The following is a 14,673-nucleotide window of genomic DNA, read 5'->3' as shown; positions in this document are numbered from 1 at the left end:
CAAATCTTTCAGATAATATGATATGGGAAAGATTTGCCGGGTTTTTTTTTCTGTATTGGTCCTCGAACATTGGAAGGCTTTTCAAAGATGCCGATATGACTGACGGTCAGGTTTGGAATCTGTCACTTGACGAAGTGAAGATAAGCCTCTGATCCCAAAGCTACACACCGGACGCAGTGGATTGGTGAACGAACTTGGATCCCGAGCGACCCTTCTAATGGTAACGGACGTTGATCAGCTTAGAAACCAATGATCAGATGATCTTGTGGTCTCTTTCTCGGATAAAAACCAATTCGTAATTTGTAGGAATTCGTGAGATTGGCGGAAACTCGCCGTGTTAATGTTGAATACTCCAGCCGAAATGCATGTTGCCTCAATGGTTTTTAGACGTTACATGGTTCCTAGTCACACAGAGACCCTCGTAAAACACGCGCCGCCCCTCGATTTTCCATTTTGTAACATTGTATACATTGCGAATGAAAAAAACCCTGAATCTCCGGATGGACACCGAGGATATTATATAGCCACGAAGTCCCTCACTCATAGGCCTATCATAAATGAATAACCCCATAAATGGGCAATATGTTCTGCTTTTTCGACAGTTATCAGTTTATTAGTACCACGTAGAGGCCTATACATTTTATTTGATGTTGAACCTCGTTTTTCATCACCCCCCTCATGCGGATTTTATTCTCAAGGTTGTCGATTATCATGCAGGTATAGTATATGGCTGCATATATTAAGGTGTTTAAAAATAGCACAACCATCAAAGGTGGATCCATCTAAAGAAGAAGAATCTGCCAGATTAGCTTGCTGGCCAAGGTTCAGGCTCATGCATTGATAGAAAAATTCATTCACCTATAAGCCTTGGCATCGGAACTGTGCTTAGTGTTATATCAGAAGTGGAGCCTGCGTGATACCTGTATAGCCAGCAGAAAGTGCCGCGACGGGTGTTTGGGTATCAGGTCCCATGTGTCTGCCGTGAAATATTTTCTGATATCATGTGAATGATCATGCCTAACGTCTTGCATGCAAATCATGAACCTGGTCACTGATCTCTCTTGAACGATTTAAAGTACATGTATCTTTACAAACATACAATACAATGTATTTACATAATCAAATGGTCATCAGCCAGTGGTCCATCCTCCACTCCAATGTGAAACCCATGAAAAGGACTTATGAGGACGTATAACTCTGAATGGGGACGTATAATTCACAAAGCGGTTAATATCTCTTTGATGAACTACGGGCGTTTCACCTATACCAATAGCAAACGCACTGCTCACTGTTCCTAATATCTCTTTGATGAACTTCACGGGCGTTTCACCTATACCAATAGCAAACGCACTGCTCACTGTTCCTTGCGCACTGCTAGCAATTTCGTACGAGCAGAATGTATTCACACCCACGCATATTTACTCTCAACTCGGCTCTATAAGACCAGGTTGATAATACTATACCCAATACCACATTTATGATGTTTATTCATAAGGATATTCATCCAGGTTAGGGGTGGTAGACCTATAAAAATTCTCGTCAGACCTCACTGGTTGGAATCGAGATTTTGGGTAATCCTACCTGTCTGTAATGGGCGGGCAAGAAATATATGATCTGGTCTTACACAGCCGAGTTGAGAGTATGTTATCCATATATATGCTGACGTATATACACACCTGAACCTTCATACATGTTCGTACCCAAACCATCCAACACTCTATCTTGATGACGTATCAATTCACGCCAAAAATCATTACGTATTAAAACGGGCATACACACCCAAAACTATTAAATGAAACCAAGAATAAATGAAAAATTTATGAATCCTTGATAAAGCCCATTTGCATCTTGACCACAAGGTTTTTGCATCTTATCAAGATATACCCCGGCTACCTTCCGCATTTAAAGGGGGTAGGCCCTAGACCATGAGGTGTTGGATGACCCATGCTTTGGCGGACTCACCAACGAATTATGGGTATTGGTGTGAATAATATCTCTCGATGCCCATAGGTACTCATCAATCGAATGATAGTGGTTGCTCATCGTTCAGGTCAGGTTAAGAGAAGTAAGGTGAGGGATTCGCATTACACTGAAGAATGCGGGAACACCCTCATCACCAGGTGAACATATAGCTTTGGTTAACCCCTTATTGCAAGCTGTTTGTCAGATAATTAATAAAACCTCGTCTTCAATATAATTAAATATTGGTTTTCTTCCATGAGGAGAAATTGCCTTGAGCTTGGTTAATGTCTATCCCTTTTTTGTTCTCGCAAATAAAATAAACAAGCTAACTTGTGTTTTCTTCCATGAACAGTTTCTAACGACGTATACATGATAAGTTTCTGCAACCTCAGCCCATCAGAGGAATAAAGGGTGTTTTGACACGGACGAGGTATTATTCTGCCATGTTTACCCAAGAAACTGTTTGTCAAATATTAAATGGATCAACCCAAGATTTCAAAAATAAAATTCTGGGTTTTTTTCTCATAAAAATATGAAGTAATGTCCATTAAACATAAAAAAATGGTATTGCCACAAAAACCTCCTAGTTTTTATGAAGGAAACTCCATCAAATATAAGCCTATTTTTAAAACCTCATTTTCTTTTTTACATCAAGAAAACTTATGATTATTATTTTAAGGGGGAAGCGCCACATCAATTAAGAAAACCAGGTTTTTGTGGATGAAAACAAAGTTTTGATATTGAACTCGGTTTTACTGCATTGTCTTTGCTTTTTACGACAAGAACAAGACAAGGCCTATAGGCCTATACTCGTCAAGTTTATATCAAGATATCGAGTGCTTTTAAACAAAAGGGCGACGCAGGAGGCAGGGGTTGGGCCCAATTTAACTGCACCAAAATGCACGACAAATATAAAGACCTCATGGTCCAAACATAAACGTAAAGTTGAAGTAAGAATACCCTGATCAAAGTATTTTGTAAACACCTCTTGTGTACATTTCACCATGGTGATTGGAGCTTATTCCTCAAGTAAGTAGCCTACAGATCCAAATTGTACAGGATTTACTAATACATAGCATATGGTACACCTAAAGATGCTGGAAAGAGTTCACAACCTAATAATAACGCGGTGGTTCCTGGGCGAGAAACCTAGAAACTTAATCTGCAAGGGGAGGAAGAGTAAGAAACAGGAGGAGACAAAGAAAGCAACGAATCCAAAGCTCTCAAAAAAAGTATAATTCTTGGGAACCCCAAATATTCAGTGAGTTCTTTATCTCTCACTCAAAGGGGAACGTTTGTGAGCGTCAAATGGATGAAATTTATCATCCGTCTTCACCGATTCTCGAGATGGACCGATCCAAGATGGTGCACATGGTGTCTTCCATACAAGGCTGTAATGTAACCCGGTAGGTTGTGACGTTGTAGAGGAGTGTTTATTGGGCCCAGTCAGCAGCTTCCCATTCGCTGAGCGTTTCAGACCAGACCGGTGTACATTCTGCAGTGCCGTCTTCAGGTGAACTCTTCGCAGTCCTTTCGCATCTCAGCCGGAACGCACCCGTCGTCAGTAGCCGCTCTTCTCAGTTTTAACGTGCAAACCTCTACCAAAAAACAAAAATGGACGCCATCAAGAAGAAGATGTTGAACATGAAGCTGGAGAAGGAGAATGCTGTCGACCATTCTGACCAGCTCGAGCAGAAGCTCAGGGATGAGCAAGAAAAGACGGCCAAGGTATGTACAACAGAAGTCTGACCTTACCATCCTCCATCTTGGATGTACAGCTACCGTATACACCTACCGCACCCTTTTACCTATAACCATATAACTCAATGGTTACCCCTCATAAACCTATCATTGGGGTTCCATCGTATTAGGCCTACTGACCATTCTTTAGCGTATTCCATAATAAAGTAAAGACATTATATTGGTCTTAATTATAATCTTGGCGAAATTGGTGAAAAATGCTGCTGTCCTTCTATCGACAGTTTCGGTCATGGCTGATCTCTCCTCCAGCTATTAATGTTGGCCCCGCATGTTAGCCTAGCAAAAGATGATTTATTACATAAGTCATAAACTTATTCTATGATAGGTATGCTGAAAGACAGAACTGACAATCTTAAATGATACAACTAACTTGCACAAAACATCCAACGCCACGCATGCCACTTGTCTTGGTGATATGCTTTGGTCGTGAATCTCTGGCACACGCAGGACGGAGATGCTTTGTCTATACGTCACTGCAGTTAATCTCAGGCACACGCAGGACGGAGATGCTTTGCTCACGTGGATTTACCCCATCCCTTTTTTTTCGCAATCAAATGCAAAGAAAACTAGACAAGAGAGAAAGTGAAATCAAATCAAATGGGCCACCATTAAATTAATGGTGGCCCATATAATTTAATCCAATTCACATATTGTATTGCCATTCTGTTTATGGCATCGTTTTTAGCATTCAGGAACAAAAATTGGGTGTTGGTTCCTCCTAATCCCTGCACCGCAACCTTTGCAGAAAATGGTGGAAAGTAAGCAATGAGGTGGCAGCCATGTTAAATTCCTTGGATGTTTTCGCTAACTTATGGCTGGGTCAATCCTGAACGATAAGAAGCCCGAAAGTGCGTAAACAACGCCATACTCTTTTCCCGTTATTCTTGTGGGGAAAAAAACTTGTTTTAATTAGGATTTGTCCTACTTTGGTCGATGATTAGTTTTTGCCAAGTTTCTGTATGAATGAGCTACTTTTGGCACAGCGTATGCACTGTCTGATACTTTTTTAAACACTATACCAGTCCTGTGACAATTCGTATCACCTCAAACTTTAGAGTACGACAGCAAAATTCAATTTATGTGACACACAGCAACTGAAAAACTAATTGTTGATTAAAGTCTGTATTTCTTCAGGTAAATAGATACATATGGCAGGACAGTGGAACAACCACTGAAGCATTCATTATTCAACATGTGTCTTGATTGAGTTGCTGTATATATTTGATTCATCATTCTCAACCTTAAATTGGCATCGCCATTTCTGTTCAATAATTGCTGGATTGAGATTAGAAATATGAAAATATGTTGAGCTCACAACTTGTACAATGCATCAAAAGTTTCAATATGGTGCATGGAGGGAGTCAATGTAGCCTATAAAAGTACTTCTCTATCAAGGACACTCTTGGGACCGACCGATGCTGTCCTTAATATAGATGACTTGATTACAGATATCTTAAACATTGAATACAAATGGCCACTTCTGTATTACAACATTAGATATGCCCCTAGTAGAGGGTGACCTGCCAACGGAGGTGTTCGTTAAGGGAGTTTCCACTGTAGTGTGTCTTGAAAGTAGACAGTTATGAAAAGATGACGTAGATGCCTCCGGTGTCAAGATGGACGTCATTTTGGTCAAAAGCATATTGTGTACATGTATTTTCTATCTTATTATTCCTTTCTTTCAGGTCGAGGAGGATCTTGGACTTCTCCAGAAGAAATACCAGCTGATTGAGACCGAACTTGACACCTGCCAGGAATCACTTTCAGAAGCAACCGTCAAGCTAGAGGCCGCAGAAAAGACGGCACAAGACGTATGTATATGACCTCACTGCGTCATGGTGACGTCACACACAATAAGTGATTACGTATTATACGTATTACTTAGTATTACGTATCATACGCATTACTTAGTATGACGTATAATACGTATTATACGTATCATACTTGTATAACTATTTATAATTCATCTCTGAGGTAGGTAACCAGACTTCCCTTATCATGACCATGGTGTGTTTAAATTGTCCCAATTAGGGTGACGCAACATTTGGTACTTGTAGGAGGAATCGGGGAACCTTCCAAATAATCGCTGATAGAATACTTTTACATACTTCGTACTTCCTCTTTCGTAGCTCTTCGTACGAGTTGCGAAACCTGCCTAGTATTGCATGCCAATTGATGAAGCCTTCTTGGTTAAAGAAAAGTCAAAAGGCGGGGTCAAGTTAGGTCATAAAAATACACATGTACTAGGTCATGTGCTGCGGGTGTAGCAGTCCACAATGTCCTCCATTGAAAATGTGTCCGTCCCTATTGTATGGTCACAGATTAAGATGATAGTTCTTTAGATTCTCACGACCTTCATTACCTCAGAGATACAAAGTGCATAGTATAATCTACTTTGGACGACCGCGCATTTTAGCTCAGGACATTTAAAACTATTACACCTGGTCAAATTAGGTCATTATGCTCGGTCAAATTAGGTGGTCACAGATTTATATTGAGATAATTCGGTTGGGAAAAAAAATGTTGTTTTAGGCTTATGCAATTTATATATTTCATCATGAGATATGCAGCATGTGCAAGACCGAATATGTCATTCTGGAGGATACTTGGCGCATTGACATCGTTCACAGTCGTTTTACACATTTATATGTGGTTGTATATGACGTTGCATGAAAAGGTCAGCAACGTTCAGCATAGACTGTATCTAGTAAATAGTAGGTTAGGGCATTTAGTAATGGTATTCAAGCTCTCAGCATTGGATGTATGGATGTTTCAAGCATATAAAAGCTAGGTTGGGTGTTTTAAGCATGTAGATAGCTACAACACTTGCTCAGGTACGGTTTATTAGCGGCGATGCTAAGAATGTTGACATGGTGTACCTGGATTCTGAAAATAGCCTCTCTGTGATGTCATCTCCCATATTTGGAAATACATAGGAAGGAATGCTGATTCAACAGAAGCAAGTGAAGGAAGAAGACTGGATAGAGAAAGTTGTGCTGGCGAGTGATCACCGCCCCACCTATGTATAAATTATACGGTAATTTATAATCTCCCTAAGACACTCTGCCTTTAAGAAGTTTTGCGAAAGAATATTTGTTGATTTCTTCAAGTCTTCGACGCTAAGGACTAAGGAAAGTACGGGGGAAGTGGTGTTCTCCTTTGGATCAGTGGTGCGCATTTAAGTGGATCGGAGCTGGTGGATCATATTCCAGCAGCTACTGCAGCTGCGCGGAGCTCCACACCTTTTCTTTACGACGCCTGCGGAGGATATTTTCAACAACCAAAGATTAAGCGCTGATTAATTGACTGTGATTAAAATGGATAAAAATGCATCCGGATTTTCTTACAAGGATTGTGTAATAAGCATGGATTGTTCCCAGTGTGAAATATGCAAAAAGATCGATGCGCAAATCGAAGCCGAGGATAAATTAGAATTTGACGGAGGATTTCAAGATGGCGGCGAATGTCTTCTGCATTTCGCAGCAGACGACATTGTGGATACAAAAGGGGCGGGAGAAGAGACAATCAAGAAAAAAATGAAAAAGAAAGTTCGGAAAAAGGATCAAAGTGATAGTTTTGATGATGTTACCGGTGAACTTCTCGTTAAAAAGAAAAAGAAACTTCGAACCCGGGACAGTGAGGGTAAGTTACGCAAGTGTAAGTCCACGGGTGCGCTGACAGGTGCAGACGCTACTGGGACAGAGTCGGGACCAATTGAAGGGGAGATAGAACACTCAGACTCATTAAAACGCAAGAAAAAGCGCGTAAAAGTGAAAGTTGACGGCGAAGGTGGGGGCGGTGAGGGGGAAGGGGAGAAACGGGAAAGGAAAACGAAAGTTAGAAGTTCGAGGACAAAAACTGCTTCAACAAGTTCATCTTCAAAACGACCGGAACCGGAAGGAGCTAATGTGACTTATGTTGATGAGTTTGATCGACTGTTGAACAGCAAAGAACAGCTTTTCTCGGACTACGGTTCGGCCAGTGAAGACGAAGCTACGCCACCAAGGAGACGAAGCGCTGGTTACCCCGGCAGATTTATTCCATGCATACAAATCAACTCAAATTCCCAAATAAAGTATGCCATTATAGGGACGGAACTTTCCAATATAACCAACGTCTGCCTCAAACGGGTAGGTTAAGATATTTATACGTCTTAGTTTTAGACCTGAAGTTATACATACAAAGTAATGCGCGAGGATGTGACACGTCGTTGCTTTGCGTCCTGGTGTTATTTTCACATGCAGTTGATGTTCAGGTTATAATATATTGTCCCCGAAATTGGAATAATAGTTTTATAGGGTTCAGTACATCAAAACCAACGGAGGCTCAGTGTTGCCCATTATTTCATGTTAGGTTTTGTAACCGTGGGTGAGCTCAATATATCAACGGCAAACTCGATAAAAGTAAGAATGGGAAACATTTAGGTTGAGCAAATAAATGTATACGGAAAACGGTGCACTTATATCAATTACTGTTATTATTACGCTCATCATCATTTTCTAGGGCATGTACATATGTTTTGGAAATATCAGTAGTTCATCGCTTGTATTGAATAACCAGGGACGCTAAAACGTCCATACGTTCTTGATGGCGCAACAATGCGTTATAATGTGTATATGTTTGGAAATACATGTACCAGTAGTTCATCGCTTCTGTCTTGTATTATATGACCAGGGACGCTCGCTATATTTGATACGTTCATGAGTTCTTGATGGCGCAATCTTTACCAGTAACGTGACATATCAACATGCTCGCGACTGAAGTCCGGGGCCCAGAAGTCATATGATCGCCAAACTGCTCTCTCTATACTTGGGGGTATGTGTAGCCAGAACTGTTGCATCCTCGAATACCAGGGTCAGATGTTTGCTCGTCTTCTCACACCATTTATAGTCCTTTGCGGGCCTACAGGACACCTAAGGCTGATGTTATCAGTTTCCATCATGTTTGTTTGGAAGCTTGCTGGAAATGTTTCCCTATGAAAGACCAAGGTGGTGCATCATCTCCTTCTTTACCGTACGGCGCCAGGTCTGATTTGGACGGCCTCGGTTTCTTCTGCTGTCGGCTGTCCTTCGGGTGCTGTCGCCAGGGAGTGGCCCGGTGACGGCGGCACACGTTTGTTCACACACGTTCAGCTAAACTTAACGTCGTGTTTGAACCCATTTGGCGATTGATGCACCCTGTTCTTTGGAATAGGTCTACGTTGCTGAACCAGTTCGGCCAAAAGATCGCGCAGATTCTTCGAAGAATTTTGTTTGGAAAGGTGTCGAGGCGTTCTGTGAGGCGGGTGTTCACTTTCCAAAATTCTACTCCTGTACAGCTGTACATTGGTTCTCGTATTGGAATATTTCAAACGGGAGAAACACAGAATAATTTGTCAAGCTATCTTCAGCGTTCCCAAACAACGAGGCGAAACACTCCGAAACGGAAACACTCAAAATCGTTACACCGGTGTGCAGGCGCCTCTGGAGATTGGATGTGCTTTTGTCTTCAGCAGACGTATAGTTAACTATTCGGCCGTCAGATGTCGTGGCGGTTCCCATGCTATTGTCCCAGGGGCCATCCCTTTTACTTTTTTGTCATAATCCTTTACTTTTTGACATAATCCTTTACTTTTTTGACATAATCCTTAATTTTGTCGCATTTTCTATGCGATATCCCAGATCGGCTACAAGTATCCTCAATTTAGGGCGTTTTCAAGGGCGGTATGATATTAGGAGGACAGGCCTATAGAGATAAAAAGAAAGTACATGTACAGCTAATTTTTTTGCAAATCTCAATAATTTCAAAATGCGTTTTTGGGGCACTGCTGATCTTCAATGTGTACATTATAAGGTAGAATGGGGTATTTGTAGCCCCGGTTTAATTACAGCCCCTGCCTATGATATTAATTAATCCCCATGCATCAAACAATGCAGGGGATACAAATAATCCGGGGCTACAATACCCCATTCTACCTACCTTATAGGTATGTTATTAGAGAAGATTGGCTTTGATTGATGCTAGTGGCCGATGCCCCCCCCCCCCCCGAAGATGTGACATGTCCTATTAGTAACATCAGCATGTAATGTTTAGCGAGGAATGAAATACTGGTTCCATAGATAGACAAGACCTTTAATTAGAGGTTAAAAGCATAACTGGGATCTAATATCCCCGCACAACGGGATTAAAACCCATTATCATGTGTTCTCCCCATGTGACCCCCCCGCCACCCCCAGTGTCGCAGCTTGATACAACTATTATGTGATTCGCCCCTCGCCAACCTTTCCACTTAGTCATTAAATTCCAGTCAATTGTTTCCTACTTCCGGGGTTTTCCTAATTAACAAAAGCATATTGAAACACGCCTTTTATATTCAATAACTTGTGCTGACAGCACAGTTCGTGTAAATTATCGATAAGTGGGGAACTATATTTGTTTGATAGCGAACGTATAGCTGTCTGCATTTGTGCTTTGGTCGGTTGGTCGCTGTCGGGTTTGTGGTGAATTTGTAGGCTATTTTTGTGTGTGGGAAAGTAAGAATTTCGCCAGGATGTCAGGATCAGGACCGAAATCGGTCAACGACATAAAAAAGAGATTTACCAACTTGAAAGATCAGCTGGATACGAAGGAGGAAGAGTGTGAGAAGTTGCAAAAACAGATAAAGGAATACGACGAACGGGATCGAAGTGTGAGTTGTGATTGTGACCGATTTTGTGAAAAATGAAGTAACACATTTCCTGTTTTTAGCGTTGCCTGCGCGAAATCTCTGTTGCAAAGTCCTTTGCCTATTTGAGATAGGAGGTTAAACTATGGAATTACACGAATTTCAGCGTACAGTAATGTACCTGAAACCTGGGGGATGCGTTTGTATTAGCTTTACAATGCAAGCCCCACTTGCTCAAGTTGCTGTTCGGTGATGTACGTCGTCGGTGACGTTCTGCATTTCAACCACCTGCTAAAGTCACTGTTCACGTGTATTTTACTCATTAAGCGGGTTCAAGCATGTTTGATTCGTTATTTCATTGCTATGTTTTAGTGATACAATATGATATTGCACTGTGATACTGCATATTTCGTGAGATATTTGAGACCAAACTTGGACCATTTCAGAAAGGCGTGACCCACGTCCGTCCATTAGTGTTCCAAGATGGCCGCCAAAGTTATGCACATACAATGTTTCCTTCAATGTCAAAGGCCTGTACTGTGCATGTAAGCAAGGCGAAGGGCCATATTGTGTTGGAATTATGAGTTTAGTCGTGATGATGAAATGATGGCGATATCTTTTGCAGTTGATTGTGTATAAAACCATTAGCCTACCGGTATAATGTGACATCATCATGAACACTGATGAAGCTGACATGCACAGTCTTCACATCACATGTCAGACGTTGATATAGACCATTTCGAAGAAGTTTGTTTTGGCACTGACCAGTCATGCGTTTCATCTTGAAAAATGGAGCGCCTTGTCTCTGGAATCACTAATGATTTAGATTTAATTGCTGCTGACATATGCACGTCCAAGAACTTATTGTTTGGTATAATGTCAATGGGGTCATGACTTTATAGCGTTTTGAGAACACTGACCATGAGTCTTATGACAGACATGATATCTGGCTTGACTTCTTTCATCTTGGATTGGAACATATAAAATTCATTTTGTTGACCACCTATCCCTAACAATGTATGTCGATACAAAATATCATTACCGTTATTCATTTTGAAAACATTTGTTCAATTATAAATCTTAAGTGGGTTAATTTCCTTCTCAGATTGATCGAGGAGGGCTAGGCATGCTTGTCTGTTCATGTGGCTAATAGAAATCACTCGAACATGACCTCTTCGTTTGCATAGGTCGGATTCCTTGCTATGACAGCTATAATGTTGGGAGAACTGTAAAATCGAGTCACTGCTTACAATTATGGTTTCCAAATGCCTTATGTGGAGGCCTTGACCCTATCGTGGGTTTTGACAAAGGACCGGGCTTCCGCTCCTCAATAATCACTCTGCCTACTAAAAGTTCTAAATCTACCGGGAATATCCCAGAATCACAATGACATGCTTGTCATCATAGCCCAAAAGACAGTCCTATGAGTATGAGTTACATGTAGAGCTTGTTAAAAAATGGACATTTATACCATCTCAGAGCCTTGTACATCATGTATCAAAATCATGCTCCAAGTGAAGATGTGCTCAGCAGGGATGCATTGTCATATCTAAGTTACTCATACTGTCACAAAGGCCTAAAATTAAAAATCTCCTGTACTGTCACACTCGGAGATGATGCATTGCCTGATGATGAATCAAGGCTGTGACTAACACAGTGGGAGATGCTCATTATGATAATGCCTTGGGGATATTGATGTACCTTTGTGAATCATACAGGTTGGGATATTCATTTCGCAGAATTTGAAATAGAATTGCACTGGAGGATGACAGAATGGCAATGACAAATCTCATGAAAAGACAGTTTCATGACATTTTTGAAAGAACTTGCTGTTCCTGGTTGCACTTGCAGTTACATGCTTACGGGCATTTCCGTTCATCCCAACCATCATGACTCTCTCGAAAGTGTTGTACATGTCATAATATCAAAACTGGTTGAAGTGATGGTACAATCATGGTAATTTAGATATGAGCCTCTTCCGCCACAAACTTACAGCATTTGATTGAGTTATGTCAAACCTGTTGAAAGAGAAACTCAAGGCAATACATTGGTGCCTTACTACTGGGTGTAACCTGTGACAATAATAATTATAGTAACAAGGGCCAATTTGCATTGTTCTAAAAAAATGTTGAAAAAATGTTTCCCCCACATGACAACAACTTTGGACTACTTTCCTTCTTGACTCGCCCACACGTAGGTGCATGCAAATTCTATAGGCATAATTGCAGGCCCAAGCAAGATAGCTTGCTATGCTTTCCCTGTACTGACTACTGTGCCGACATGCACACAAATTATTGTTGTGCTGTATGTAATTTAGGCCATTTATTTTGCCTTATTTGGATTGTCCACATAATTAGGCCTGGATAATTCCCCAATTCAAATATCTCAGGGGCTGATGCTGACAGTGTTTATGATCAACAAAAACTCTGCTTTGTCCTCCAAATACCTAGCTATATTGTCATTGGGATTATAATGGCTTTGGCCTGTGCACAATAAGCCCAGAAAACTAGAAAAAATGTATTTTAAAGGTATTGTAAACTTTTATAGAACCTGTATTTGAATGATCATAGTTAGATTTTTAAAAAGACTTTTTAGCTCACCTCTTAGCAGAGGTGAGCTTATCCCATACCGTGGCGTCCGTCGTCCGTCGTCGTCGTCGTCCGTCGTCGTCCGTCGTCCGTTAGCAGGGCACGTTTCGTAACTGTTAGAGCTATTGAGTTGAAACTTGGTACACATGTACCCTTATGTAATGACACCTGGGAGACCAAGTTTCGGTCCGATTCGTTTCATGGTTTGGCCACCAGGGGGCCAAACGTTAAAAGTGAAAATATGCAATATCTCCCTTAATAGTAGTCGGGAAATTTTGAAAAAAATATGGTAGGTACTTCTAGCAAAGGTGCATCATATATCCTCCGGGTTTTTGATTTGACCTCCTTTTCAAGGTCACAGAGGTCAAATGGTGTAAATTGGCCGTTAGGATGTAACGATGGCACGTTTCTAAACTGCAATGACTATTGATACCAAATTTGGTACACATTTACCCCTTAGTCAGGTGATCTCAGGGAACGAAGTTTGGTCCAATATGATTCACCACTTGACCACCAGGGGGCAAAATCCAAAAACCTTAAAAATGTGATTATTCCTTAACTTCTTGCCCGATTGCCACCAATTTGATATCATGGGTACATCTAACCACCATACAGTATATGTCACACAGGTTTTTAATTTGACCTTCTTGTCAAGGTCACAGAGGTCAAATGGCCTAAATTCGCCGTCAGGCCGTAACTATGGCACGTTTCTTAACTGCAATGACTATTGATCACAAATTAAGTACACATGTACCCCTTGGTCAGGTGATCTCAGGTACCGAAGTTTGTTGCAATCTGATTTGCCGTTTGGCCTCCAGGGAGAGGGCCAAGTCCTAAATTCTTCAAAATGCCATTATTCCTAGTAATGACTTGCCCGATTGGCACCAATTTTATATCATAGGTACATCTAATTCTAACAACCATTCAATGTGTCACCCGGGTCTTCTTTGATTTGACCTACTTTTCAAGGTCACAGAGGTCGAATGTACTGTAAATTGGCCATTTTGGGGAAATTGTAATTGCTTGGACCTACATTAAACCTAACACTACATGACACAAGACCATGCTCTTTATCCATCTTTCCTCCACATGAGGTGAGCACAATGGCCCTGGCCATTTCATTTTAAATACTGTCACTTCTGCATTGGCCCAATCTTCTCCTGGTGTTTTCAGTCAACACCAGGAATCAATCAACACGACAGGTTGACTCACTCACCTTCAATCTCCTCATGTGTTGGATATAATCTTGGTCGATTTCACCAAAGCTATGTCTGGAAATCAGAAGATAGTAACTCTTGGTTATAGACCGGCAGCCCAGGGCCCTCGGGTTAGTTGAACTAGGTACCAATATCTGAGTGTGGGAGTGGGTAAAGGGTCATCTGAGATGAATAGATGTGGCAGTCTGCCGGGTACCACCCGTTGCATGTGGGTCTGGGGACCCCCCAAAAGGACCTAAAAATGGTCCCAAGATAGTTGACTGAGATACCACTTGTAACCAATAACACTCTGTGCTTACTACTAAACATACATCAAAAGTCCTAAAGACAGACATTTTTCGCGTCGCTAAGGGTCCGCCAGACCCCCCAAAAAGGGCCAAAAAAATGGGCTAGCATAGATGAGCGAGATACCAAGTAAAATTAATGCCAAATGATTAAGCACTGTCCACTGTGTGTAAAACAGGTTACTCCAGATAAATTGTCCGTTGCACAAGCAGTACCA

The 14,673-nt window shown here is 41.2% G+C and overlaps 1 protein-coding gene across 14 annotated transcripts in view; it reads left to right on the top strand.

Annotated features, from left to right (window-relative positions):
- Positions 1 to 3,431: 3,431 nt before the first annotated feature.
- The window catches only part of LOC135482699 (tropomyosin-like), a 45,522-nt gene continuing 34,280 nt past the window's right edge, over positions 3,432 to 14,673 (top strand). For 2 of the 14 annotated variants that reach the window (XM_064762970.1, XM_064762969.1), the window contains exon 1: positions 6,698 to 7,853. In XM_064762970.1, coding sequence (XP_064619040.1) covers positions 7,041 to 7,853 — 813 coding nt within the window. In that variant the 5' untranslated portion in view covers positions 6,698 to 7,040. Of the gene's footprint in view, positions 3,691 to 5,408; positions 5,535 to 6,681; positions 7,854 to 10,172; positions 10,391 to 14,673 lie in introns of those variants that run through there. The other 12 variants (XM_064762976.1, XM_064762975.1, XM_064762974.1 and 9 more) reach the window with 12 other exon arrangements.

The sequence above is a fragment of the Lineus longissimus genome, chromosome 2 (genome assembly GCF_910592395.1).
Source record: "Lineus longissimus chromosome 2, tnLinLong1.2, whole genome shotgun sequence".
Taxonomy (NCBI): domain Eukaryota; kingdom Metazoa; phylum Nemertea; class Pilidiophora; order Heteronemertea; family Lineidae; genus Lineus; species Lineus longissimus.
Note: the sequence above shows the minus strand (reverse complement) of the source record. Positions and strands in the feature narration are given on the sequence as shown.